The sequence below is a fragment of the Epinephelus fuscoguttatus genome, linkage group LG8 (assembly GCF_011397635.1).
Source record: "Epinephelus fuscoguttatus linkage group LG8, E.fuscoguttatus.final_Chr_v1".
Lineage (NCBI taxonomy): Eukaryota > Metazoa > Chordata > Actinopteri > Perciformes > Serranidae > Epinephelus > Epinephelus fuscoguttatus.
In genome coordinates, this window is record NC_064759.1 from 10,374,705 (window position 1) to 10,402,482 (window position 27,778).

General features: G+C 42.3%; 2 protein-coding genes across 3 annotated transcripts in view; one reads left to right on the plus strand and one right to left on the minus strand.

Moving 5' to 3' along the window:
* Window positions 1–3,575: 3,575 nt before the first annotated feature.
* Window positions 3,576–5,412, plus strand: tnfb (tumor necrosis factor b (TNF superfamily, member 2)). Its single transcript, XM_049582852.1, has 4 exons — window positions 3,576–3,909; window positions 4,031–4,085; window positions 4,194–4,253; window positions 4,481–5,412. Exons 1-4 carry the CDS (start codon window positions 3,721–3,723, stop codon window positions 4,936–4,938), a joined length of 762 nt encoding a protein of 253 aa, XP_049438809.1. The 5' UTR covers window positions 3,576–3,720; the 3' UTR covers window positions 4,939–5,412.
* A 3,079-nt stretch (window positions 5,413–8,491) lies between these two features.
* Window positions 8,492–27,778, minus strand: part of gabbr1a (gamma-aminobutyric acid (GABA) B receptor, 1a) — a 120,450-nt gene continuing 101,163 nt past the window's right edge. For both annotated transcript variants that reach the window (XM_049582833.1, XM_049582834.1), the window contains exons 20-24: window positions 22,121–22,214; window positions 19,241–19,368; window positions 13,683–13,811; window positions 12,812–12,955; window positions 8,492–10,613 (exon numbers count right to left, since the gene is read on the minus strand). In XM_049582833.1, coding sequence (XP_049438790.1) covers window positions 10,329–10,613; window positions 12,812–12,955; window positions 13,683–13,811; window positions 19,241–19,368; window positions 22,121–22,214 — 780 coding nt within the window. In that variant the 3' untranslated portion in view covers window positions 8,492–10,328. The remainder of the gene's footprint in view (window positions 10,614–12,811; window positions 12,956–13,682; window positions 13,812–19,240; window positions 19,369–22,120; window positions 22,215–27,778) is intronic.

The window sequence follows — 27,778 nt, forward strand, 5'->3', positions numbered from 1 at the left end:
TTTTTTCAGCAAACCAGTTGAATTTACAGAGATACAGATCTCTAACGGTTAAATACGTTCTCTTAAAACATGGTAATCTTTTCACATGACCAGAAAATGTGGGAGTGATTAGCAGAATATCTGTCTATACAATTAAATGTTTTACAATTTATTATTAAAGTAATGGGTGATAACAAAAATTCAGTCTTCCGACTAAGTTGTAGTTTGTAGATATGTGTTGTGCTACATTTAGATCTGATTCCCTTTTTAGTTTGACAAATAGAGGATTAATGTCTGTCAAGGTTATTATGAAACAACATTTGGGGATGCAGCTCGTATATGAGCTTACTGTACAGTCTGAGATCGCCGGATATGGTAACCATGAACTCAATGTGGTGAATCTTCTTATGAATAATCGAGAGGTGGTGGGTGAGTGAGCAGGAGGTACTGCATAGAAGCAATGTATGTCTGTTTGTGTGCGTGTCATGTGGGTGCATTTGATGATGATGATGATGATGATATCATCCTGCAACATCTTGCGGTCGGTTTGTGTTTGCATGTTGGAATAAAACAGTCAGACACAGAGGTGAGATTTCACACACGAGGAAACACACTCTCACACACTCTTAAGACTACAGTGTTAACATTCAGCGTCACAGCACTTGGGTCCGGACAGGAGTCCAAGATACACAAACACACAATTCACTCAAAGCCACACTGAGCCGGCCCTGAGCAAACAAACAGAGCCATTGGTACAATACAAGGGAAACATAATGAGAAAGTGATGTCTAAGTGTTGTTAAAAACAGAAAAGCACTTACAACTGAAAACAGAAGTGAAAAGTGGACGTTTCAGGCATGTGTGGTGAAAAAGCCCACACACTTAACGTTCTGTCCCGAACACAAAAAGTCAGGTGAGAAAGTGAAACAGGGAGACCGAGGCAGAGACCGTGGCCAATAATGAATAAGTGTAAAAACCAGTTTGTTGAGCTGTATCATGCTCAGTTATGAAACAGAAAGAGGACAGTTGCCAAGTTTTGTTTTAACACAGTTTTCTCTTTTGAGATTGAGGTCAAATTGAAAAAAGAACTGTGTTTTGATGGGAGGGTGATATAGGGAAAAAGAAAAGCATCTCCAAAAACCACAATAAGGTTTTCCTGAGGCATTTTAGGAATTATTTATTTACTTAGTGATATTTTACATCTTACAATCCCTCGCTTATGTTTTTGTTTGAGCATATCTTTTAGTGTTTGAGCATATCTTAAATCTAAAAAAAAACCAAAACATATTTTTAACTCTCACCTGTAGTGTTATTTATCAGTCTAGATTGTTTTGGTGTGAGCTGTTGAGTGTTGGAGATATCACCCACAGAGATGTTCGCCTTCTCTCCAATGTATTAGACCTCGATGGCTCTCGGTTTGTGGTGCTCAAACCACACACACACACACACACTCAAAACAACAACAGCAACAAAACAAACTAACTGACAGACAAATCTGAAAAACTCAGACAAATCAGTGTCTCTCTCCAGAAATCATGACCCAGTTACTCGAGATAATCCACAGACCTTGTTGTGAGCAGTTTCATGCAGGAACTATGGGCATTTTTAGTAACTTTCATTTTCAGGTGCTAGAAATAATCATTATAGAGTACTTGAGTACTCACAAAAAGTCACATAAGAACAGGAATATAAATTGACCAACAACAGAAAACAAGTGCAAGTTTAAATTCATTTATTTAACAACTGGGCTTCAGTTATCGTATTAAACCGTATTCAAAAAACAAACATAATGTCGCTGCTGTTCAGTTAGACGCAGCACGGAGGAACCGTCTCCACAGCGGCTCTCTTCCTGTTCAGTTCAACATCTGCGCGATTAGCATGAGCTAACACAGCAGCGGTGGCTAACATCCAACGCTGAGCCATTAAATGGTCCCAAAAAACACTCACATCAACACAGAAACGGCTGTTAGCTGTGTGATGCTAACAGTAAGCCCTGTCAGTGTGTGTATGTGCAGGCAGACTCTGAGCTCCACCGCAGCCGTCGTCTCATGATAAACAGAGAGAGAGCAACAGTGGGACAAGAAGGCACTGAGCGAAGCGATACGCTGCACACAGCTCTACAATGAAATAAAATTGTATCCATTTTGAATAGTAAAAACATATAAAAGTCATGATCACATGTGGGAGGTTGGTTGGAGATTACTCTAAGTGAACAAATACTGATGTCCAAGCAAGTACTCCTCATAGGAAGTATTTTCTTTCTACTGAACAACACCCGCCAACCGTATCATTGCGCAGAAGGAAGTGTGCATCTACTGCTAGCTCACCTAGCGACACCGAGCTAGCTAACGTTACAGCTCAGCCGTGGAGGACAGGCTTGTGACAGCATGAGCCTCTTGTTCATGAGTAGATGCACGCTTCCTTCTGCGTGGTGATACATTTGGTGGGTGTAGTTCGGTAAAGAGAAAATAGTTCCGACATTCAACTGCTCACAACAAGGTCTGTGGATTATCTTCAGTAACTGTGCCGTGATTTCTGTAAAGAGATATTGCTGTTGAGTTTTTCAAATGGTTATTTTTTGGCACTTTGAGCACCACAAGAGTGCCGTCTAATTACATTATATTAGAGTGTAGTCAGACATCTCTACGGCTGATATCTCCAACACTCTGCAACTCACACCAAAACAATCTCAACTGATAAATAGCACTACAGGTAAGAGGAAAAATGTGTTCTTTAACGTGGGGGTGAACGGTCCCTTTAATGTTGTTTTAAATACTTTTATGCAGTCAGATCTCTCGTGAAAATATGATCTTAATCTCACCAGGAGTCTGTGTAAAGCAGATGACTGTTCAGAGTTTAGGTATTTGGCGATGTATCTGTGGTTACTGAACCTCTACTTATACCGTAAACATAAAGATTTAGCATTTAACACACTAAACTGTAGTGATTAGCAGATATATGTAGTTATTTATGTATTCAATAAACAACTACAACTTCTCCTGTGGGCATCCAAAAGTGTATGCTGGTATTTTAAACACTCAAACATGTCCTTTTATCAGCTTACAACAAAATAGGTGATTAACAGGTGATTGTTTACACAGTCTACACATTTTTGTGGTATTTCAAAACATCTGGTCTGACCTCTGAATGTCGGTGAGCTGTGGATTTATGTGTAAACCACAGCAGTTACAGACAGAGCTTACATTCTGTGGGTGGCTCGAGTCAGTAATGAGCTCAATATGTTTTTATGACTTTGTGTGCAATGTTTGTGTTGGTGCACGAATATCTGTGTGTGTGTGTGTGTGTGTGTGTGTGTGTGTGTGTGCGTGATACAACATTGTGTAATTTTTCAAAAACCCAAAAGTGGAGACCATTCACTTTCCCCATCCTGAAACCGCGACTCCCGTTGCGCTCTGGTAAAACTCCACTAAAAATTCTGTGACTTTTCCTTCCCTCCCAGCCGCGTCTCTTTTCTCTCCGTGGCTCGGGCCGCTCTGCTGCTGCCACTGCCGCTGCTGCCTCCTGCACTGTCTCCGCTTACAGGGTGACATCACTGGAGTTTCCCTTCCGCAGTAGCAGCTGCCACAGCATAAATACTACAAGCTCTCTGGCAGAAGTTCACTCTTAACACAATAGCAACACAAAGAGAGAAGTACCACCACAGAAACAGCATCCGGCCAAGTTTAGTTGGTAGATTTTTCTAAACTGCAAGAGGACTCTAAAGATCAGACTTGTGCACAGTATGGTGGCCTACACGACTGCACCTGGTGATGTGGAGATGGGTCCTGAGGAGAGGACGGTGGTGTTGGTGGAAAAGAAATCCTCTGCTGTTCGGATATGGAAGGTGTCCGTGGCCCTTCTCACTGTGGCCCTTTGTACAGGAGGTGTCCTGCTGTTTGCTTGGTACTGGAGCGGAAAGCCAGACATCACGGTAAGGACCAGCTCTGCCTTTCTGAATTTGACATTTTAAAATTTGGCATTTTCTGTCAGAGAAACAGAGAAAATGTCTTTGTTCATATCTCTAATCAGTGTTTTTTTCCCCATCCATACAGATGCAATCAGGCCAAAGAGAAGCACTAATCAAGTCGGACACTGCTGAGAAAACAGGTGATTATATTCATGGCTGCTCATGTGAAACAGAAAAATGCTAAGGGTTTTTTTTGTGCGATGTACTTGGATTATTAGACAAGCTCACATTTGTCTTCCTCTCCTCAGATCCCCACTACACTTTGAGTCGAATCGGCAGCAAAGCCAAGGCAGCAATCCACTTAGAGGGTGAGTCACAGCTTACCTTGATTTGATCCTCAGCAAACAAAAGAGACTCTTTCTTTACCTTGTGTGTTAGTCAGGGGCGCTATAAGGAAGTTGTCCCACATGTTATTCATTGGCTTCATTCATTCCACTTTCCTAATGACATGCCTGTTGATTATTAAACACCCTGTGGAAAGAGGAACCAAAGTGTTGCAAGGCTGTAACAGTGCTTCGTCTTGCTCTGTTTCCAGGTAACTACGAAGACTGCGAGAGTTCGAAACACCAGCTCGAGTGGAGAAACGGTCAAGGCCAGGCGTTTGCTCAGGGCGGCTTCAAACTGGTGAACAACCAGATCATTATCCCACAAACTGGCCTCTACTTCGTCTACAGCCAGGCGTCGTTCAGAGTCTCCTGCAGCAATGGCGATGAGAAGGGAGCGGGAAGGCGCCTCATGCCTCTCAGCCACAGGATCTGGCGCTACTCAGACTCCATAGGCAGCAAAGCCTCGCTGATGAGCGCCGTGAGGTCAGCGTGTCAGAGCACGGCACAGGAGGACAGCGACGGAGACGGAAAGGGCTGGTACAACGCCATTTATCTGGGCGCAGTGTTTCAGCTGAACAAAGGAGACCGACTGTGGACAGAAACCAACCAGCTTTCAGAGCTGGAGACCGACGAGGGCAGAACCTTCTTTGGTGTGTTTGCACTTTGAAATGACTCTTTAATGTGAAACAAAGAAAGTCGATACGAAGCTCTGCAGATGCCATACGTTTTGGCTTTTTTTTAATGTATTTTGTTTTTAATTATTATTCATCTTCACAATGAAGTGTTTAAATCTCAATGGAGATAAAGCTTGTAGCCAAACAGGCGGTACTGATTTTTTATTTTTATGTTTTTAAATCCTATAAACTGTAACAGTTTGCAATATTATTTCTATTTTAGGCACTTTTTGTACATTATTTATGCTGACCTGAGATTGTAGACTTTCTCTGCTGTATCAGATATAGACACAGCTCTTCGTTGAGAGAGTTTAGGATTATGTACAGAACTGTTATCACGTACTTTTACAACCTGTGTATTTATTTGTATTTATTTATATTTAAATTGTTGGGATTAGGTTTTTAAGATTCTATTTATATACTTTATGTGCACATACATTGAATTAAAATGTGAAAAAAAGTCACAAGTACGCATAATGAACTCATTTCATAGCTGAGATACCAAATAGAAATTTGAGTTGGCAAACAGCTCCAGCAGTAGCACTCTCTCTCTCACTCTCTCTCTCACACACACACACACACACACATGCACTGCAGCGGGCTTGGTCTACTATTTGGCAAAAGTTGCGATGAAATTCCTCCACAGCCAGCAAATACTTCCTTTGTTAGCTCAGACACGATGAGGGGAATTTCCTACTTTTTGTGCTGCTGCGGAGTGCTGTGTCAGGTGGAGGCCCACAGAAGCCTCAGCCCAGAGCGGGTTTTCCCCAGTGACACCCCCCCACCACCACTACCACCACCACCTCCACCCTCTCTCCCACACACAACCTCCCCCCTCCTCCACACCACCTTCCCTCTATTACCACATACTTCATCTTCAGTCAGCTGGAAAGAGACATGACATTAGAGGGTGTGTGTGTGTGTGTGTGTGTGAGTGTTCAGTGTGTTTATGTGTGGGACTGCAGCACAGCTGGCTTCGTCACATTGTCATCATGTAGAAACCCACATTATACAAATGTCGGATGTACTTGGGAGCCATTTGTCTCCTTTAGTTTCTTTTTATCCACAGACATCCACTTATTGTCTCAGTAACGAGGTTCCCGCTGGCCTTCACAGCTGGTCACTGTGCTGAAAACCACTTCCCCCTCTCCGTTTAATGATCTCTTCTTCGGGGTTTATTTGCTCTTTGACTCCCGCAGGCCGACCTGGAGAAAAATATCCAAAGTTTCACTCACAAATAAACTCAACCAGACAGAGTTAATTGCTCAAAAGGTCAGTGTGAGTCAGAAAAGCAATAAATAACTGGTGACATCTAGTGGATGATGTAATCATGCTCGTCTGTGTAACACACAGGATGTTGAGACTCTCAGGGAGCTGTTCAAAAATAGGTTCATGTTTTTAAAAAGATAAAATGATTTAAATTAAAGGAAGAATGTGTGAGATTTAGGGGGATTTAGGGGCAGCTAGCGGTGAGGACTGCAGAAACGTCTCCTGGTTAGAATTCCCTCAGTGTTCATTGTTCAGAAGGTTTTTAGTGGGAGCTGAATTATCCACAGAGGTCTCTTTCTCCCTAAAACAAATGGACCAGGTGATTTAAACCAGACAAAAGAATAGAGCAACAGAATAAAGCAGTATCACATTACCAATCAGTGTTTCTAGGAACAAGGACAAGAAACTGCTAATGTGTGCTCACCTTTTTTCTCTGATGTGTTAACATCCAGACGTTCAGGAGTTTTTTACGGGGAGCTTAATTATCCACAGAGGGAGGTCTCTTCCTCTCCAAAGCCACGAACCATGTGATTTAAACCAGTAAAAGTACTGAATAAAGCAGTTTCATGTAACAAATCAGTGTTTCTCTAACACATTGAGCACATCTGAGACAAGACACTGCTGATATGCGCTCACCTTTTTTCTGTATCAGACATTCAAGAGATTTTTACCAGTCTTTTCCTCTCCAGAACAAATGGACCTGGTGATTTAAACCATAAAAAAACACTAAATAAAGCAGTTTCACATAAAAACATTTAGTGTTTCTCATACGCTGTTTTGCTCGTTGGAGATGGGCCTCTAGCCCATCACCTGCTAATGTGTGCTCACCTTTTTTGTCTGTTAACATCCAGACGTTCAGGAGATTTTTACAGGAAGCTAAGCTATCCGTAGAGGTCTCCTCCTCTCCAAAACCACGGACCCTGTGATTTAAACCAGTTTAAATACTGCATAAAGCAAGCTCATGTTACAAATCAGTGTTTCTCCAACTCTTTCTTGGACACGTCTGAGACAAGGAGCTGCTAATGTGCGCTCACCTTTTCTCTGAATCAGACGTCAGGGAGGTTTTTATTAGGAGCCGAATTATCCGCAGAGGTCTCTTCCTCTCCAGAACAAATGGACCTGGTGATTTAAACCAGTAAAAATACTGAATAAAGCAGTTTCACATAAATAATTAAGTGTTTCTCCTACACTGTTTTGCTCGTCAGAGATGGGCCTCTAGCTCAGCACCTGCTAATGTATGCTCACCTTTTTTTCTCTGTTAACATAACATCCAGACATTCAGGGGATTTAAAAACAAAAAATACCCATAGAGGTCTCTTTCTCTCCAAAATCACGGACCCTGCAATTTGAACCAAAAAAAGAAAACCTGAATAAAGCAGTTTCAAGGTCAAAAGGAGTGTTTTTCATATGCTGTTCAGCACAGAGGGGCTGCTAACTACAGTTGCCGATTTGACAATGTGAATGGCTCTATCTAGAGCCAGTGTTTGGTTTGTCTGTTCTGAGCTACTGTAGAAAAGTGTTGGTGCAACATTGGTAGACTTGTGGACAAGGACCTGCTCCCTGTGAACATATAAAGGCTCATTCTAATGTCACAAAAACACTTTTTTTCAGGTGAATATTAGTCTGAGTGGGCGGAAGTTCGCTGCATAGATCAGCCTCTCATTGGGCGGAACGAGCCACCCGCTGAAGTCCCACCCTACCACCTCCGGTTGTGTAGCAGTTTTCAACCGTTTTCAACACGTCCTTTACTAACTTTTGCGGTGTTTGATCTTGCGGGGATGTAGCCATTTTTCTGCCATGGTTCGCGTCCTGTAGGCGATATTTTTGTGGTCGTGTTACACCAAAACCTGTTTCCCCCCCGGCAATATTTTTGCAAGCGCACCGTTGCTGTGGCACCGCCCAGAATGATTGTGATTGGTTGAAAGAAATACAAGCAGCTGGGGTGTTTTTTTTCTCCAATCTCAAAGTGAGAGTCGGCCCAGCCAGACCTTTCTTTTCTTGAGAAAGGTCTGGTGAGCGAGACTAGATGAGTATACACTGACATACTTATTATATTCCATTTCTGCTAATACTTCCCCCCAAACCACTGAACCTTTTGCATGGAATTTTTACTTTCTAAAACAGCGTCACCTGAGCTGTAAAAAAAAAAATTCCACACTTTCAGGTAATTACAGTTTCACTTCAGTTTAACAGCACAGTGTTTTGAAAATCAACCCTGTAATTCCCTGTTTTTTATGTATTTCCACTGAGCTATCACCGAAACACAAAAATACCCAATGAAAAAACAATTATTTTATTTATGGTACCCATATATTTGCATACACATACTCTGAAATATATTAACATTTAAGATCTTAGATATAGTGAATACAAATATCCCCAAATCCATGTATATTGTCATATATGTGCAAGATAATAGAACATTTCCTAAATTATTTCTGCATTCATATGTTACACTATCTGATCCAGGTGCTGCACAGTTAATAAATATGGCCTATTTCATTCATATGTGTCCTCCTCCATACCCTGAGCTAAGATGTATTAGAATAACAGCAACATAAAGTGGAGTAACCATAGTTTGTTCAGTTTAAAGTGCACGCTGACATTTATATCTTTAAAAATATTTGAGTTTTACCTGCTTATAATGCTCATCAGGTATCATTGCTTTATAAAATCTGGAAATAGCTCATGAATGAAATAGTACATCCAGATTAACTGCTGACTAAATACGGTTTGTCACATTACTTGACGTATATCCTTCTTTGATACATTTACAGTTCACCGAAAGGCAAAATGGGAAAGTAAAGTACAAAATAAATAAATTAGCATCCATCCAGATTGTCTGTAATGGGAAAACATGAAAAAAAATCCTTTAAAATAAAAAAGGCTCACCAGATGGACGTATAACAGATTCACATGTATAAAAACTGTGCTTTCTCTGAATATCTACAGAAATAGCCATCGCAGAAGCCCCACATCTCACCGCACTGCTGCTGTAGAAATATAAATTGGCTTTCATTTTCAGGAGGCGGAAAGTAGAAACTATTCCTATGGCAAGTTGGAAGTTAACATCTCGAACCGTTTCTACCTACAAAATGTGCAGCTGCAGTGACTGTGGCTGCAGCGGTAGCCGCCATGTCTGCAAAATACATTAGATGCAGGATGAGGGGTTTATTTGATGGCTACTACTGTACTATACTGTGAAGTAGATACAACACAAATCTCAAAAAATACAGTGTAAAACATTATTTCAAATGGCAAAACTATCAAAATTGTCCCTATACATGAGCAAGCTTGGATCCTCCTTTAAAATGGGTCTAATATTCAGCAAAGGACTGGATTTGTAAGATGCAGTTTTGTACTTGAATACACAGTCCTGACAACATGCCAAGCTCCTGGGCCCCATCTAAATTATGGCTATTTAATAATGCACATTATCACTTATCAGTGACACCAGTACTCCTCCCAGTCGAGCTCTTCAGAGGAAACATTGGGGAAAAAACTGTACATTGCTTTGTCCCTTTGTGAATTTCAGTTTTTCACAACTCTCCTGAAAAGTAAACGATTAATTTAACAACAACTCCATGACAAAACAGATCAGATACTACAGAACAATATAAATCACTACTGTATGTGCTTGCCTAGTCAACAAACTCGACAGACAAACAGTGGAGACGATATAGCAAAGACACAAACACAAAACGTTTCCTTTTCAGATCCTTGACGCCGTGTCTCCACAACAGAACAAGATAACGAATGAGGGAGAGGAATGATTGAGAGATCTATCTGTTCACATGGCCTTTGACGAAAGACCTCGAGTGCTGCTAGTCTGACCAGTCACAAGTGCCTCACTGCTGGAGTTGAACACAGTGAGATCAAAACTGTGAGGACGGGTGTTACCTGCGTGACTCTCCCCGAAGCTGCCGAGTGTAAAGCACTCCTGTGTACTTATTTGTGCTTTCACGCCGTATTTTTAAAACAGTGTCACTACACCGCTGTGCTCATCGCCGAAACAAGTGAAAGCCACAGTGTCTCGTGTTTTGTGTCCCCTGTGTGTGTGTGTGTGCACTGTGCGACTGTCCCACCCCTCCCCCATCCCCTCCCAGTGCCTCGCCTATTTATACAGCAGTGGGATCTGGCTGTTGTGACAGTGGTTGCGGCTCATCTTGCTGTCAGCCGGGTAGAGGTTGGAGGAGTTGGAGAAGGAAGGCGGGAGGGAGTGATTGTCCGTGGTGGGGTTGGGGTAGCCGGGAGGGGGAAGCAGAGACTTGGGATCTGGCTGGGAGGAGGGCGGCGGTGCATTGTGGTTCTGATTCTGGCCTGAGGAGGGTCGGCGGCGGTTGCGTAGAGCCTGTCGCTCAGCCAGCTGGTTGCGGAGTGCCGATACCCTCTCTTCTTTCTACAGACACAACGAGAGAGAGATTATTGTAGTCATGTCTGCAGATTAAAATGCAGTGGACACTACCAGAGTCGGGTCAATTTCCAACTTTGTCGGTCTAGTCCGGCGTACAGGCAAACCGGCTGAAACGCCATTTGTCACTGTGACACGTTCTGGCAAATTCAAAAGGAGCTTACATGAACAACCTGTGCTGACAGCATCACAGCGCTAAATCCAGCTTGTATTGCATTAGTAATCAGCAATATGACAATGATGAACATAATATGTTTGTGTATAAACAGCGTCACTATTGTCTGACAGGCGGTGAGCCCAGCACTGGCAACATGAAGGAGGTCAAATCTCAGTAGACATGGTGGGGGACACGAGATCAGCCAAAACATTAAAACCACTGGCAGATAAGGGATTAACATTGATCATCTTGTTACAATGCAATGTTCTGCTGGGAAACTTTTGGCTCCTGGTATTCATGTGGATACCGCTTGACATGCAGCACCCACCCAAACACCACTGTGGACCCAGTACACCCCCCCCCCAAGGCAAGAATACACCTTGATCGCAGTGGCCATCAAGCAGAACAATGCACCATGCCTCGCTGCAAAAACTGGTCAGGAGTGACTGAAGAACGTGACAGAGAGCTCAATGCATCGACCTGGCCTCCAATTCCCCAGATCCCAATCTGATTGAGTATTCTGGGGACGTGCCAGTACCCCCTTTTTGGATCGGACTTGGCTCTGACATGTCAAGGCATGGACACGGGACCTCTGGGGGTGTGCCCTCTTGGAGTCTGGCACTGGGGTGTTGGCGGTGGATCCTTTGAGACCTGTCAGTTGTGAGGTGGGGTACTGGCACGTCCCACAGATGCTCGATCAGACTGGGAGTTGAGGAATTTGGAGGCCAGGGTGATGCCTTGCACTCTTTGTCATGTTCCTTGGGACATTCCTGAGCAGCGTTTGTGGTGAGACATGGTGCATGTTCTGCTGGAGTTGGACCACTGCCGTCCAGGAGTGTCACTGCCATGAGCGGGGGACTTGATCCGCAACAGTGTTTGGATGAGTGAAGTGCTTCAAGTGGCATCCAGTAGACTTATGCGGGCCCAGTCATGTACTGCTTCCTTAAGCAGGCCCTTGGTGAGGAAAATATGAATTACAGTGACACATCTTAACTACAGTAAACTATATTTTAAACACATTACTGTACTGATTATATTGCATTGTAATAACACACAGTACAGTAATTTGAAACAAACCCTTTCATTCCTTTACATTCATGCAACAAATGTGCAAAGGTCAATTAGATGTTGACGTGCGGGAGAAATAAGGAAAAAGACATTTGGTTGTAATAATCATCCATTTATAGTGATTAATTTGACCCACACAGACAGGATCTCTATGAGAGGTTTCCACTGTAATGTAAGGTAACACATTTAGAAGCATTTACAGCCATAATTGTATCGCATTAGTCCAACAATAAGTGAATTAATCAATCAAAATAAAATAAATCTGCAACTATTTTAATAATAAATTCATTGGTCTGGTGATTTCTTAAGCAAAAATGCCCATACTTATGCTGGTCCCAGCTTCTAAAATGTGATAATCGATAAAATATATTTGGCATTTGGACTGTTGGTCGAACAAAACAAGACTTCTGGAGATGCCATATAAAAATCTGGATAAATACGATGAGCAGATTTTACGGATCTTATCTACTGAAAAAAAAAAAAAAAAAAATCATGAATTTATAGAGCCACACTTTTGCAATAACACGGACTGTAAGACGAGCGTGTCACAACGCTTCTCCAAATCTGTCAGCGTGAACGCAAACCACAGAAGCAAAGTTACATTATCAAAGAAAACCTGCAAAAAATAAAGCAATAATTGCAACAGAAACGTGATGATATAAACCCATGTCTCTGTTTGTATGTCACAATGTTGTGTCATTATTATTATTCTCCATTTTCTCATATTATGCGTAATTTTCTGTTGTCGTAACTGCACACACACACACACACACACATAAAAACACAGCAAGCACCCAATAAATATTACCTGTATAATAAATGCACATAAATACATGAATGTTTATTACCTATATGTCCATGAATATATGTATTATGCAATGAATTATGTGTGTTATAGAATTGTGTGTCTGGCATTTAATAATAATAATGTGCATGTGTCCGTATGATGTAACATCTTCACCTCCTGGATGATCTTCTGCAGCTCCCTGTTCTCTCTCTCCAGCTGCCTGGATTTCTCCTCGTCGTTGTTGTTGGTGGACGAGCCGGTCTTCAGAGTGTCCTGCTGCTCCGACTGCCACTCGCCGCGGGTGATGAGACGCCGCATCTGGACCGCCACAGAAACCGGAAGTCAAGAAAGACCAAAAAAATTAAATCAGGCCTGAGAGTACAGTGAGCTGACGGAATAATGCATCTAACGGGAACACATTTTTTATATTTCCAGCCCTTAAAGCCAAATGTCTGAGGCTTGGAAATGTTTTCACCACTGAAGTCAGTTTTCAGAGGATTGATACTTTCATTTTCTTTGCTTATTTTGTTGACATATTTGGCGCTTTCGGCTCACTGCTGTGCCGTTTCTGCACCGCACTCCTAAAGACAGTGACGATATTGTGATGTTTTGTTTTCCTTGGATTTTCTGTTAATGAAGTTTGAGTATCTGTAGGTGGCACTCTTTCCTCTGTCTCCACAGGCTGCAGCAGAGCTCATGTGCACTCCCCATCTCCTCTGTTATTCATTCCAAACAAATCATTGTACTGTAGCTGCTGCCAGACATTTAAAATGTCTCACTTTGTTTGTGCCAGAGGAATTTTTTTCCCACTAACACCAAATGTTTACAGCAGCTCCACATCTAAAAGCTTATTAAATACCTAACTTGACAGATTATTGCAATTTTGTAAAATGCAGAGCTATCACACTGAACAAAGTTTAAAAGGTTTGTCATTTTCATGCTTAAAAACACTGGCACGTTTTGACCTTTGGTTTTATTGTAATAAGAGTGTATTTTTTTTGTGTGTGCAGCAGTTCCTCGGGATGTCAGTGACAAGTCAGAGCACCTTGGGTACGAAGAGCACCACCAGAGTGATGTAGGCAGAGAAGACGATTGCTAGAGCGGCAAAGGCAAAGGAGGCGTCCTGCTGCGAGGACAGGATCATGGTCACTGGAGCTGTGATCAGGCACAACACCTGCAGGAGGAGAGATAAGACAAAAATGGAAAGAAGGAAAAAGTTAGAGAATAAAAGAAGAGCGAAAACTAAGAGTGAGGTTTATTAAAGCAGAGAGGAAGAAGGAGGCAGGGGAGGTAAGGGGAGAGGAGGTGGAGAATGAGCTGGAGAGCGAGAGAATGAGAGGGGAGGAAAATCACATCCATAAAAGCATTAGGCATCTGTTTATCATTCCGGGGAGGGCTCCCATGTGAAAACAGCATTAAAAAGTCATGACTGAAGTGGCAACAGCGCGCTGACAATCACCACATTGTCATCTCATCAGGGCCTGAAGCTCATGGCTTAGCAAAGAGGAAGGAGGTCCCTTTACAGACACCATTAACTATTGACATCATCATAAAACTGAAATGTGTATATCGGAACATAAAATAATTACATTAGACTTGTCTCACATTGTAGAGCCACGAAATGAGCATGCAAGCCGCATTTAATGCTCTCATAAATAAACATGAATGATAGCTCAATGATAAATTCTCTGCTTGACAGAGGAGGCCAAATCAATCCATTTATTGATCATTTACGTCGAAGCTGATAGATGTTCGGAGTCTCCCCGTTATATTTATTCAAAGATATCTTTGGACATATTTCAAGCTTTATTTATACTTAAAGACAGAGACACAAGGGGAGAGAGTGGGGAGGACATGCTGTAAAGGGTCCTGGGCTGGACTCAAACTAGGACTGTAGGATATGCAACAAAAAAAAAGTCATGTCGTGATTATTTTGACAGATACTGAGGTTGGGATAAGTGCCACTTTTACAGCTATGGTTGTAGGATGTATGTCTATGTGATGTTCTGTCACTTTTATTTAAGTGATAACATCCAGGGCTGACAACGCACAAGTGCCAAAAACTGCAGTTCCTTTAATGGCCACTAGAGGCTGGCTACAGAAGCCAATTAATCCCCATCGGCCCCCATGTTCAAATGCCCGACGTTACAGCACAAGTAAACCTGTTTACAGCCTGGTACAAAAAAATGGTTTTGGTCTCTACAGCTAATTTCAACATTCATGACAATTGCAACTGTAAATGCACCGTGCTAACCAAGCTAGCAACTAGTGTTAGGGTCATGTCCACCCTCTCGTCCAAATATGGTCACTCGTAATTTGTATGCAGGGGCATCTCTGAAGCATAGAGCTTCTATTCTCTACTGAAGCCCAGTTGGGCCCAACCTGACCTGCTGGGCACAGGCCGGCTGTAATTTCTCAACATTCCCCTGGGCTTGAATCGGGTCAGCTTCTCGCCAATTTACTGTTTTGTTTTTTTTGTTTTTTTTTTAAATGAAGCTGGCAGGTCTCGTGTGTAGATGGCAGGAGCTGTGTTTGACTGAATCAAGAGAGAAAGAGAGAAAAGAAGGGGGGGGGGGGCTGCAAGGTGACCTGGTTGGCAGCGTTTGCTTCTGCCTCCCCAGCAGAGAGAGAGATGTGTGTAACATGCAGTAGAGAGTGCTGATCATTATCTGCGCACCGCATCGCTACAGACCGCCATGCTCACTATAGGACGGGAGTTACTGAAGGACGCAGCCTGTTCTGCCTAACATGTTGCTGAGGCTGAGGCTGAGGCTGGGCTTGGGACGGACAGAAACTGTGTGGGGACATGTAGGGTCAGGCCACAATGCTTCATTTGTAATGGTATGCTGGGACACATTTTACTTTTATTAGAAAATTTCAGCTCCTGCGATTTAAATATTGCACTTGGCCATGTTGCGATTTGGATAATATTTCGATTAACTGTGTGGCCCGAACTTGAACCTGTGCTGCTGTGGTAAGGACACAGCCTTAATGATATGTGCTCTACCTGGTGAGCTATAGGGAAATCCTCTCTCCCTGCTTTTTTTAAATTTTATTTTAGACTAGGAATCAAGACAAGTGGAGGAAATTCTGGCAATATGGCCATTTAGAAAATAAAAAAAATGTTTGCCTGCTTTTGATCAAAGCAGAAAACCTCCTCTGGCAGTTAAAGTGACAGAAACCAGTTTTTCCAGACGTTTTACATCAATTACAAAGTTACCCTGTGTCAAGAGTGTCAGGAAATGGCAGCAAGTATTTGTCTAAAGTGGCTTAAGTGAAGATAATGGCAGCTATTTCAGAGTAAAGTGCATCCTAGGTGCCTGCGTTTAAGATGATTCACTTGCTATTAACAAGAGCTGAAAAATGTTTATGACTGACAGCTGCGTTTACCACTGTACTTTGGAGGAGAAATGGGTACAATTTTAAAACAATTCCTGCCATAGGGCAAGGTAACAGCTCCGACAAAGCACTGCGTGGATGCAATCTTTACTATCCACACACAAAGATAATGCATAATTCACACTGTGCACAGGCTCTTCTCGTATATAAGCTCAGCACTAAAGCACAGAGCTACAAAACTAAGTTGCTATGTGAGACTGCAGCACAATAAAGTGTTTGTGATACGCCCTTTCCTATTTTATCGATTTTATTTAACAGTTATTTCACCAGGAAGTCCCATTGAGAACAAGTTTTCATTTTTATAAAGGAGACTTGAGATACGAGTGTTGGTATCACAGCACCGCAGGCACCATAAGCATCAGAATTTATGATTCATACAAGACAGCAGCTTGTGCTGGCACTATTATGATTTGGACAGAACTGCGTCTAGGGATCTGCATTTTAGAGAATCAAATCTCAAGACAGACTTGTGGAAAATCATGAATATTTTATATATGAAGCTGTTTCTGCGTCTCTTATAGCTCCATCCAATCATTATACTAACATGTACTTTTCTGTGTTTTATATTAGATCATCAATCTGTAATGTTCAGCACATCCCAGAGGTTGTTTTCAGTGGATAAGCTGTCATTTCTATTCTGTTGTGCCCACAATGGACTTCTTTTTCTATGACTTCTTGAAGATGGAGGAAAGATGTTGAATCTAGAAACCTAAATTCTGACACCAAAACTGAAAAACTATAGAATTGTTACACTCACCTGCACAGGAAGTACTTCTTGTGATGTTCTGTCACTTTTAGTCAAGTGGTAACTAGGGATGTGCACAATTAGACGTCTAAACGATAAAATGTCCGCCACCTCTCTAGTCGGCACCAGAAATATTAGTCCATGTTTTATTACTGTCCAAGTCTGCTTAACTGTCGTGCAGTCACCCGCCACTAGTGGGTGCTACAGAGCTGTCAGACAGCAGTCCCGCTCCCCGCGGTAATGCTCAAATAGACTGGAGTTTTAAAACAGTACGGTGGGAAATAAGAGAGATATCCTCTCGCAAAACCAGCGCGATTTGGCAGTACTTTGATCTAGAAAATGAATTCAGCAGTAATTTATCTTTTTTGAGATGTTATATTAAGTGAGTTGTTGTCACATAATGTGCAGGTTTACATTCATATTGCACGGAGCAAAATGCCTCTCATTTCAGCTGGAATTTTATTATAATTTATTCGTTGTTTTATTAACTTTAGAGTGAATTGCTATCATTTCTGTCAGATGATCTGCAAGGTTTAATGTGACCCACATTTCAGAGGCTATTTATTTATTTTAGATGTTACGTTAGTGTTTAACTTTTGACTGAGTTGCCGTCATGTTCACATTCATACCGCACGGTGCAAAGTGTCTTGTACTTCAGCAGCATTTAAAATCCGGTTGTTGAAGACTGTGATTAAAGGCTTCAAAAGGCTCTTTGTGCACACAATATTTTTTGAGGAGAATGTGTTACTTAAAAATAAATTGTGCCAAATGTTGGCTGTTTTCTGAGTGTTTTCCTTTTTTAGACTAGTGGACTTGTCTTAATTAAAATTTTCGTTTAGTCAACAGGGAAATTAGTCGCCAGGAACATCCCTAGTTGGTAACTTCCAGGGCTGAAAAATGAAGACAACACGCAAGTGCCAAAAACTGCAGTTCATTTCATGGCCACTAGAGGCTGGCTCCAGATGCCCCCATGATCAAATGCCTGTCATTACAGCAGAAATAAACCTGTTAACAGCCTGGTTCAAAAGACTGTTTTGGTCTCTATGGCTAATTTCAACATTCATGACAACTGTAGCTGTAAATGCACCGTGCTAACCAAGCTAGCAACTAGCATTAGGGTCATCTCCACCCTTTTGTCCAAATATGGTCACTTCTGGGTCAAAATAACCAAGATGGCGACAAAATGCCAAACTTTAGGCTTCAATACAGGAGTCCACAAACCAATGGGTGATGTCATAATGGCTATCTATTATTTTATACAGTCTATGCCAGCTATCATTGACTGGCGGCCCTCGGGCCACATATAGCCCACCAAGGCTTCCCATCTGGCCCGCAGAATATTAATGAATTTATCAAATTTAATGAGGAAATCATGTGCTCCTGTATATTTCATATTTAGCATTTCTTTTCCTCTTCTATTAAAGTAGCCTCAAAAACTAAAATGTGCATTTGACCCATGGCTAGGCCAACTTTATAAATCCATCTTTCAGCTTATTATTGACTGATTATCAACCCACAGGCTCTGGGGCAGGTTTGAGTAGGATTACTAATAAAATCACAGGTTACTAATTTTCATTAACTTACACTGCAGTGCGTGCAACAGTCCACCTGTCACTCATACATGTGCCGTGGTGCTCAGTCCTTGTCTCTGTCCGTGTCTCCGTCCTCAGCCCTGACAACTGTGTCACAATCATGCATAAAGCTGGAAGACTGGAGGTCGAGCAGGGATCTGGCAGTTGATGAACCCATATGTTTGCAGATTGGGAGGTGCAGATTGGATAGCTTGTGCTATGTCTTCATGCAAGAATGGGGACAAACTTGTTTCTCTCAGTTAGCTCTTTCATTTTATTTACTTTTGATTTATCATTGAATTCTTGCATGAGTTAAATAATTTAACAATCACAGGCAAATCTGGTCTAAATACAGTTATTATTATTTTATTTGAAAGTCCGGCCCCCACAGTGTCTGCTTAGAAGAATTCTGACCCCTGGATAATTATAGTTGAAGACCCCTGGTCTGTGCTTTCCGTCAGTTATCCACTCAAATAAAGAAAATACAGCGCAGGCATTAAAGGGCATCAAGTTATCTATGAACTCCATTAACGTTTATAAACAACCAGCAGGCAGTGCGAAGAGCAGCCCCCTCGAGAATGAAGCTTTTAAGCTCTTGCAGCTGAAATTTCTTGACAAACTGGTCAGTTGCCTGTTTTGCTCAGAAATGAGCAGGAACGTGTCTCCTGGAAGCCAAAAATCTGAGCACCAGGCAAAGTAATCATGGAGGCACTGGCATTGATTAACCCCCCGCAGATATACTATGGCCATTTTGTGCTGCGGTGCAATAAAAACCGTATTTATTGCCACTTTAAAGTTTTTCAGCGTGCTACAGACTGCTCTTAGCAGACAGCAGCACCCAGAAACAAGAGTTTAGGCGTGACGGTGTCGTTTCTTTTTTGGACTCACAGCGACGTTGTAAATAGCCATCCCCACGGCCCGATGGTCATTGATCTTTTCTGTGGAGACAGACTTGGTCTCGTAAGCCAGAAATATTCCCAGCAGCAGCAGCAGACCCTTGTAGCCATAAACGACACCTACAGGAAGAGAGGGCAGAGACGGAGAGTGAGTGAGTGAGCAAGTGAACATTATATAACGTGTGTGTGTGTGTGTGTGTGTGTGTGTGTGTGTGTGTAATGCAACTGTGGCAAAATTCAGGTAATGTACAGCCAACGTATACAGCATTGTATGGAAACAAATGGGGGCCAAATTTGGTCATTTTACCGGACAAAATTAGAGATGGAAAACTGATAGTGGAAGAATATAAAAAATGATATTATCATTTTATTCAACAAATCATTTTGCCCCATTAGCCTCCATATAGGTAAACAATTTACTGCTATTGCATCAGTACAGTTACAGTAAGATCTGTATTGTGCAGATCATTATCAGAGTTAAATAGAAGAGCTGCTCTGGTCTTCTTAAAGGTATGGGTCGTATTTTTTTAAGTGGGGTTGTATGACCTAATTATCCATGGTCATAGTGTATACATACAGTAGGTGTCAGCTGACATGGCCCCAGTTTGGAGAAGCGGCAGGAGTACTGCCATGGAAGCTGAGAAATGTACTGCTGTGGACAGGGGCAGCAGCTAAACAAATTTTAGCCAATCGATATCACTTTAAGTGTACGCCATATCGAGAATATTTTCAGAGCTTTACCTTGCTTTTAGAAGGCCCTTTGCAATGGGGAACTGAAGCTGTTACTGCTCTTTCCAAAGCCAACAGACTCCATTGAGAAAAACAGTAATTTCACCTCGCAGTACAAGGGGCTGCTCGTCTACCGCTGCCTCAGTTGGTTGGTTTGTTTGTGTTATTGTGTGACTCTGGTGAATCTGAACTAACCCTATAAAACAGCAAAGTCATACAGTAACAGAAAGAAACTAACTGAGTGAGGCCGCGGTAAACCAGCAGCTCTTGTGTTCTGAGAGGTAAAATGACCGTTTTTGTCGAAGGAGTCTGGCGGCTTTGAAGAGAGCACAGATAACTGCTTCCGTTCCCTGTCAGACAAGGCTGTCTGACGGGAAGTCAAGGCAGTGAAAATATTCAAAATATAGTGTACACTTAAACAGATGTTTTTAAATCTAAAGTGGCTAAAATGCGTTTGGGTTGCTGCCCCTGTCCACAGCAGTACATTGCTTAGCTTCCTTAGCAGTATCCTGCCTGCTTCTCCAAACTGGGGACTTGCTGACTGACATCTCCTGAAGGTAATAGGGACCGTACACATGCCGCTCATTAAACCACTTTGTGCCAACTTTCAAAGGTGCGGAGGCAGGTTGCGTCTGAGGTTGCTAAGCGACCATGACCAGCACTGTATCATGGCCTATTTACCAGGAATCCTGAGTGCAGAGCTGATCTTCTTCCAGGCGTTGTTTTGTAAGTGTGTATTGGGCCAAAACGTTGTCTGTGGGACGGATGCAAAGCTCAGGGTAGCCCTGCATTAAAACGATAAGCTGCTCCTCCATAGTTACCGTTGACAGTTATTTACAGAAGAGAGGAGAGATATGTGCCAACTGTGATTAGTCATTCCTTGTCACATGACATGCAGTCTGCGCCGCTGTGCTCCAAAAGTTGAACTTGGTTTATCTTAGAGCACGGCTGCTGCGCACTGCACAATAGGCGCTTGGGAACGCGCGCGCGCGCCAGGATGTTGTCGCTCTGGCATTTGAAGGTGGCTGCCGTGCGTCTACATTAAAAACAATGAATTTGAGAGTGCAAAAAACACGGCATGTGTACGGCCCCATACACTGACTATGGATAAGTACCTCATAAAACCACACTCAAAAAATCTGAAGTATTTCTTTAACACGTACAAACACCTGTTGGTACTATCTTACATTATTTTTAAAGATAATTTTTTGACCTTTCTTAATGGATAATACAGAAGAGGAGTGACAGGGAAGGGGGGGGGGGAGACAGAGAGGACAACATGCAGCAGAGGGCCCCGGGTTGGAATCAATTTTACACTTTAATATTGTGTCTTGTCTTTGAAGTAACAAAAGACTATGTTGTGCACATTGTTGTGGAGAAAGATGCAGTCTTAGTGACATATTGAGACATCAAAGGACAGAAAACCTGGAAGATGTCTTGAAACTCCTTTTGCTTCTCATGCAGGTAACACTGTGAACAGCTCGGTGTGGCCAGTGAGTGAGTGAGTGAGTATGACCGAGATGTGCAGAGGAAGAAAACCAAAGATGTAGACACTATAGACTCTCAAGTGACAAAAAGGTTGAAAATGCTGAAAGCCAGTTAGACTGACAGAGAAAAGAGAATATAACAGTGACAGGGAGAGAAGCAGCAAAGAAAAGAGGATCTGTGACTGAGTAAGTTCGACACTTCTTCAGACTGTCCATTGTCTCTTTATACCGCCTGATATTAAAGCACCATCTTTTCTTCCCTCAGAAAGGAAATGCTATGGGGCAATGGCCCAGTTTGTGACCCACATTATTTGAATTTCAGCACCATTATACTTTCATAAGAGCTGCCACGCTAAGAAAGACAGCAGAGAGACAGACAGAGAGAGAGAAAGGGAGTGCGTGGGCCCACAAAAAGAGAAGCAAAGAGGGAGAAAAGAGGAATCAAACGTAAATGGGGGGGTGGCGGGGGCTGAGGGAGGAGGCTGTGATATGAGGCCTGTTTAATTCAGAGTGAATGGAAGTGACGTGTGTGTGTATGCATATGTGTCTGCATATGCCCGTGTGTGTGTGTGTGTGAGAGCGATTATTCAAAACCAGAGCAGGGCAAAGAGTGATAAAGAGACAGATTGAGATATGAGAGGGTAAAAAAAATATACCAAGCCACGTGTTCATCTTCTCTGAGCTGCAGTGCTCCAGCAAGGGCTGAATCAGGACATCCAAATCTTCTTTAGGGGACTCCTTAGTGAACTTCTACTCGCAAGGCAGAAAGAAGAAGAGGAATGGAGGAATAAAGAGATAGAGGGGGGGGAGAGAAGGGGAGATAATAAGAAACGATGAGACAGCAGCACTCTGGAGAAGGAGGCAAAAATGCACAGCAAGTACAAGCCCCGGTGACTGCACGGTTGATCCCCTCGAGTAAGGTCCTTCCCGTATGTCAGATATAGATGACTGAATTAAAATGAATATCAGATATCCAATAAATATGAAACATGGCTATTTTAATACAAGGTTTGACTGTAGATAAAGTCAGCACTGTGCACATTGGGACTGATGACGACATATATGTCTACTATTGTTCCTTTTTGTGTCTTTTCCAGATTTTGATCAAATTGGGGATACGCCGCTTAAAGTTAAAACAGTATAACAGCATTAAAGGGGAACACAACCTATATCAATATGTTAGTTCCATGGTCTGGAGCCTACTCTCTGTCCAAGCCAGAAACCAGACAAGTAAGTCTCAAACTTGTGATGTCATAGGGTATGAAGTCTGGAGCTGCTTCATAGACAGGGGATGGAGACTGATGTTGTGGACCCACAGAATGTTTTTCTTTTAAAAAAAAAAAACAAAACAAAACAAAAAAAACCCACATTAGCTTCATTCTACTGTAGTGTTCTCAGTCCTGAAACAGAAAATGTACCCGTATACTCAGAACATTCCCCCGGATGTCATCTAGACTCACGTCCACCATTTATTGTCTATGGAGTAGTCTCGCGTGACCAGCCTCCCTTACTTCGGAATGGGAGTCTGGGGACATTCGTCTTTCGTTTCGTAATAGAAATGGGCCGGGATATCCAGACCACGTGACCGTGTTGCCATAGGTACGGCACGCTGTACATCTTTAATTTCTCCAATCTTGTGGACGTTGCAGCTCTGCAATACAGCTGAATCAAATGAAATCATATCCATTTTAATCTCTTCTTGCGATGCACTGAACACTTCCTTTTCTGTTGCACTACGGAAAACACTTCGGGGAACAGCAATTCCGGTGTAGGCGGGTGTAAGGCAAAGATCGGTTCATGTTTACTAATGTTTTTGGACTGTCTTAGGCCCCGATCACACAAAAAGTGTTTTAGCAGCTGGAGGCGCCTTCTTTGTAATTGCTTTTAATGAGTATAAAGCTTTTTGCGTTGCAACGTGCTTTGTGGCAGTGGTCTGAACTCTTTGAGTTGAAAAAACTTAAACTCAAAGCGTAAAAACGCCTGACGGCATCACTTTTTTTGTCTTTTTATCCCCATTGTCCAATTGGATGATTTGAGAGGCGGGCCTTCTGTGGTGGTCATGACAAGTTAACAATTGGTAAACAATGGAGGAGAAACTGGTGGATAACCAGATCTATATGGCCCGACGTAGACTAACTGCGCCCGAGTCATCCTAAAATATGCCTGGAAACGGGCATCATTGAGGCAAAGGTCCTGGACCAACTGGTGGTACATGATCCACCCTCTTTTTTAGGGTCTCATGTACCCACACAGATCTCTGTTTCCCTGTGACCAACAAACTGTTTACTGACAGCCTCTCACCCTCAAACAGAGCTACAGCAAGTACCCTCTGTCTGAACATTTTAGGAACTAGATACTAATTACTGTCAATAAAAGGCGCAGCAAGCATTTTTAAAAAAACATTTTATTAGTGGCATTCAATTAAATAAAAGAGGCAGTGTGGCGCACCTCGTGTTTTGCTTTCTGTGTGATCACGAACGACATGTATGAATTTTCAAAATGGGCGTAGTTTCCCTTTAAGGTTTCTGTGTCTTCAGTTCCTGAACATCTAAGCCACTAATCTCTGACAGTGCAGCGCTGTATTGCACGTGTGCTATTGCAGTAATTTCATTCATCTCACAGACTGATTTAGCGTAGGTTGTGCAACATATAGACCAATGTCACACTATAGACTTATTAACAGACAGATTAAACAGAGGAGCAGCTCTGTGTGTTGCTGTAGAACTTGGGAGTAAGTGTAAGAGTGAGTGGGGTGGAGCTGTGCGGAGAGTGTGAGAGGAGAGAGATGCACACTGGTATGTGTTATGTAACGCAACTTGACCCTATATTGATATTAACCGTTTTATCTTGCTTGAAAATATATCGATATATCGTACATAGTTGTTATATCACCCAGCTTTATGTGATGTAAGTCACAGAAGTGTTTGCCGAATAAACTATTGTAATGATGAGGTTTCACTTTTGTTGTAACGGTTTCCACATATTAAAGGTACCGTGTGGAGTTATTGACCACTAAGCCCGCTCTGCCTATCGGACATTATTGTTTTAACATGAAGTGAAGACTTTTTGTCCCAGAAACTGCTTTTCAAGGACCTGAAAGGTTCCTTCAGCCCACGTTATCTGTGTTTCCACTGTAGTGATGAGTCAAATTTGTCCGCTGACGTATAAAAAAAGCAACATAACTGGATGAGGGCAGCTGGTGGTCCCAGGGGTGAACGCCGCCTGCTGAGTGTGTTTCATCTAAAAAGCATGTTTGCTGCTGCACAAAATTGCTGCAAGATGGATATAATGGATGAAATGCAGAGGAGGAAATTAGACCAAGAGCATCTGTCCCCACAGTTAATCATCTATTGAGTGTCTGATGGTTATTTATTTGTGCTTTAGAACTTAACCGCTGTGAAACAACCAGAAACTAATGTTTTATTTCTCTCATTTCACTTTCTTACAGCACAGCGCTCCTTCTCTCGTGCCTCGCTTGTCCAAACCTGTGCTCTCATTGGCGCGATTTCTCTTTTTTTTTTTTTTTAAATGAGGAGAGCCTACAGCAAATCCTACATTAGCTTGTAATTTTATGAAACAAACAGAAATGTTCTACCCTCGTCCTAAAATGGTCGTAAATTGATAGTAAAGTACTTCCTTGTTTTATGGATTAAGCGGTTCACGAGTTGAAGAAGAAGGAGCGCTGTGTGTTTGACCATTCAGCAAATACCACCCCTGAAAGTTCCTGTAATTTCAGAAAGTGCCACCCCTCGATCAGGGGCTTTCTAAGGGGTAAAATAATGTCCCTGGAACTTAATTTAGACCCTGGTCCCTGGGGTCAAAACACAACGCAAAAGGTCCCTAGTCCTGGGGAAAGTTCCTGCGGTCGAAAAGGGGCTTTACATTAACAATAACACGACTCCAAATCAATACTGATGTTGCTCTGCATCTGCCAAATGACTAAAAACGTGCATATGTTTGATTACAGGTTTGTCATATCAAAATGAATGTGATAACATCTTAAAATGTCTTCTGTGTTTTGTTATTACAGCTGCATTCATCAAACTTTGGTCTGTTGGGGGTAGAAAACAGAACAAAGACCAGACAGTGTTAGCAAACATGTTACTGAAAATTAGCCTCCAACTCCAACTTAAAGGGAAATTTTGGTTTATTTCAACCTGTCTCCTATCATCCTAAATTTGTTTCAAGTGACTAGTGACATAAAAATAATAGTTAGCATGTTAGCCGTTAGCCTAGATACAGCCAGGGTGCATAGTAGTGTCATTGCTACAGCCTTATTTTCAAGGTCTGGATGTGACCGAGGACGAGACACCTCCACCAGGAGTAGTATCCAGCTGGGCTTTATCTAGAGCTTGGGAGATATATTTCGGCCGTGCTTTGGAAAGCAGCGCTAAATGGTAAACAAACATGGCAGCACACCGGTAAGGTAAGACAACACGTTTACATGTCATTTTCTATATGTTCTCTGACATTTATCCTAACGATATGAGGCGGTCTTTGTGGAGAAAAAGCTTGTTTAGTGGACTAACTTTGCACTTGAAGGTTGCCCACTTACGTTTTAACAGGTCTGATGCTACTATGCGCCCCGGCTGTATCTAGGCTAACAGCTAACATGCTAACTATTATTTTTATGTCACTAGTCACTTGAAACAAATTTAGGACGATAGGAGACAGGTTGAAATAAACTGAAATTTCCCTTTAACAGTCTACTTTCTGGTGCTGGGCAGGGAGAGTGCATATGAATGTTGATGAGAGCAGTTGAGAGTAAACCATGCAGTGAATGTGCAGCACAAAGAAAACAAAAGAGACTAAAATAAATTATAAGCCCTGTTCCCATGGGACTAGTATTACCTGGGGACCTCTGGTAATTTGTTATAATTGCGGAGGTCGGCTGTGATCTTAATCCTGTGTGAATCTGCCATGTTCGTAATTTGTCGAGGGAAAATTCCACCACCAATTACCACCCATAATTCACTGAACACAGAGTTCGCGTGATAATATTATTCCCGTGTGAGCCGGCATCTGTGATTTGAGGTTGTATTTAGGTTTTTCTGTTTCTCCAAGTGTCTGCCTTTTTGCGGTTGAGATTTACAGAGGCTGTGTTGGTGATTATGGATGAAAGTCTGGACAACATTTTGGGTTCAGGAGGCTCTTCTCACTACACAGCATGGAGACATGTACACAGAACAAGCTCAAATCAATCAGAGGAGTGAAATCTCCAAAGATGATGAGATGGATAACTTGTGACATTGGGCCTCGTTCACTATTGTGCCTGGAAATCTTACTCTCCTCTCCTCTATATGAGGAAATTAGTTTTCCTAGAAGTGTATCATGGAGAAAGCGATGAAGTTGTTTCTATGCACATGTAAAGACCCGGACACACTAGTGTTGTATGATCGTCTTGTTGGACACAGCTGATGAGGGTTCGTCACTCTCTTCAAACATAATACTTTGGCCTCTCCTGAAGTCACAGGCTGCAATATCTTCCAGCAAGGTTAGATTTGCTATCTTACCTGTTCAGGGGCAAATCTGAATCTTTCATATACTGTGGATGCCTGTTAATGATGATAATAATAACTTCACGGCACTAGAAATTGGTTGGAGTAGCTGATCATTTTGAGTAGATTCAGTAAAAACTATTGAAACCAAAACCGTTATATTTCAGTATGGACATCCTCATATACTCCATTGTAAGCTGGGACTGGGACACTAGCTGAATAATGACAATAATTGAGGAGGATGACTTGGCATCACATAAGTACATGCATTAGTAAATTACCGGTTTTGAATATTGTCTATCAAAGCCTTTTTAATGAATGTGGTTTTAATGGTATGCATTGAGTTAAAAGGTGGCACAGTGGTGCAGTGGTTAGCATTGTCGCCTCACAACAAGAGTGTTCCTGGTTCAAAACTCCAGTGTGGGGGAGCCCATCTGTGCGGAGTTTGCATGTTCTCCCTGTGTCAGCATGGGTTTCATCCAGGTACTCCAGCTTCCTCCCACAGTCCAAAGACATGCAGGTTAACTGGTGACTCTAAATTGTCCGTAGGTGTGAATGTGAGTGTGAATGGTTGTCTGTCTCTATGTGTCAGCCCTGTGATAGTCTGGTGACCTGTCCAGGGTGTATCTCGCATCTCGCCCAATGTCAGCTGGGATAGGCTTCAGCCCCCCCGAGACCCCCAACAGGACAAGCAGTTACAGAAAATAAATGAGTTTAGTTAAAAGGTGTGTGTTTACATTTCCAAAGACAGCAGGGCTTTCATTATTTGTGCATGCCTGTGGTGTTCAGTGGAGTTCACTTATCGTGTGCTACACA

What these genes read in the sequence shown, in the direction of transcription:
- tnfb (XM_049582852.1), top strand. Translation starts at nt 3,721, where the DNA reads ATGGTGGCCTACACGACTGCACCTGGTGATGTGGAGATGGGTCCTGAG. An exon ending in GGACACTGCTGAGAAAACAG is followed by an intron (nt 4,086 to 4,193) that starts GTGATTATATTC and finishes TCCTCTCCTCAG; the next exon opens with ATCCCCACTACACTTTGAGT. An exon ending in GGCAGCAATCCACTTAGAGG is followed by an intron (nt 4,254 to 4,480) that starts GTGAGTCACAGC and finishes CTCTGTTTCCAG; the next exon opens with GTAACTACGAAGACTGCGAG.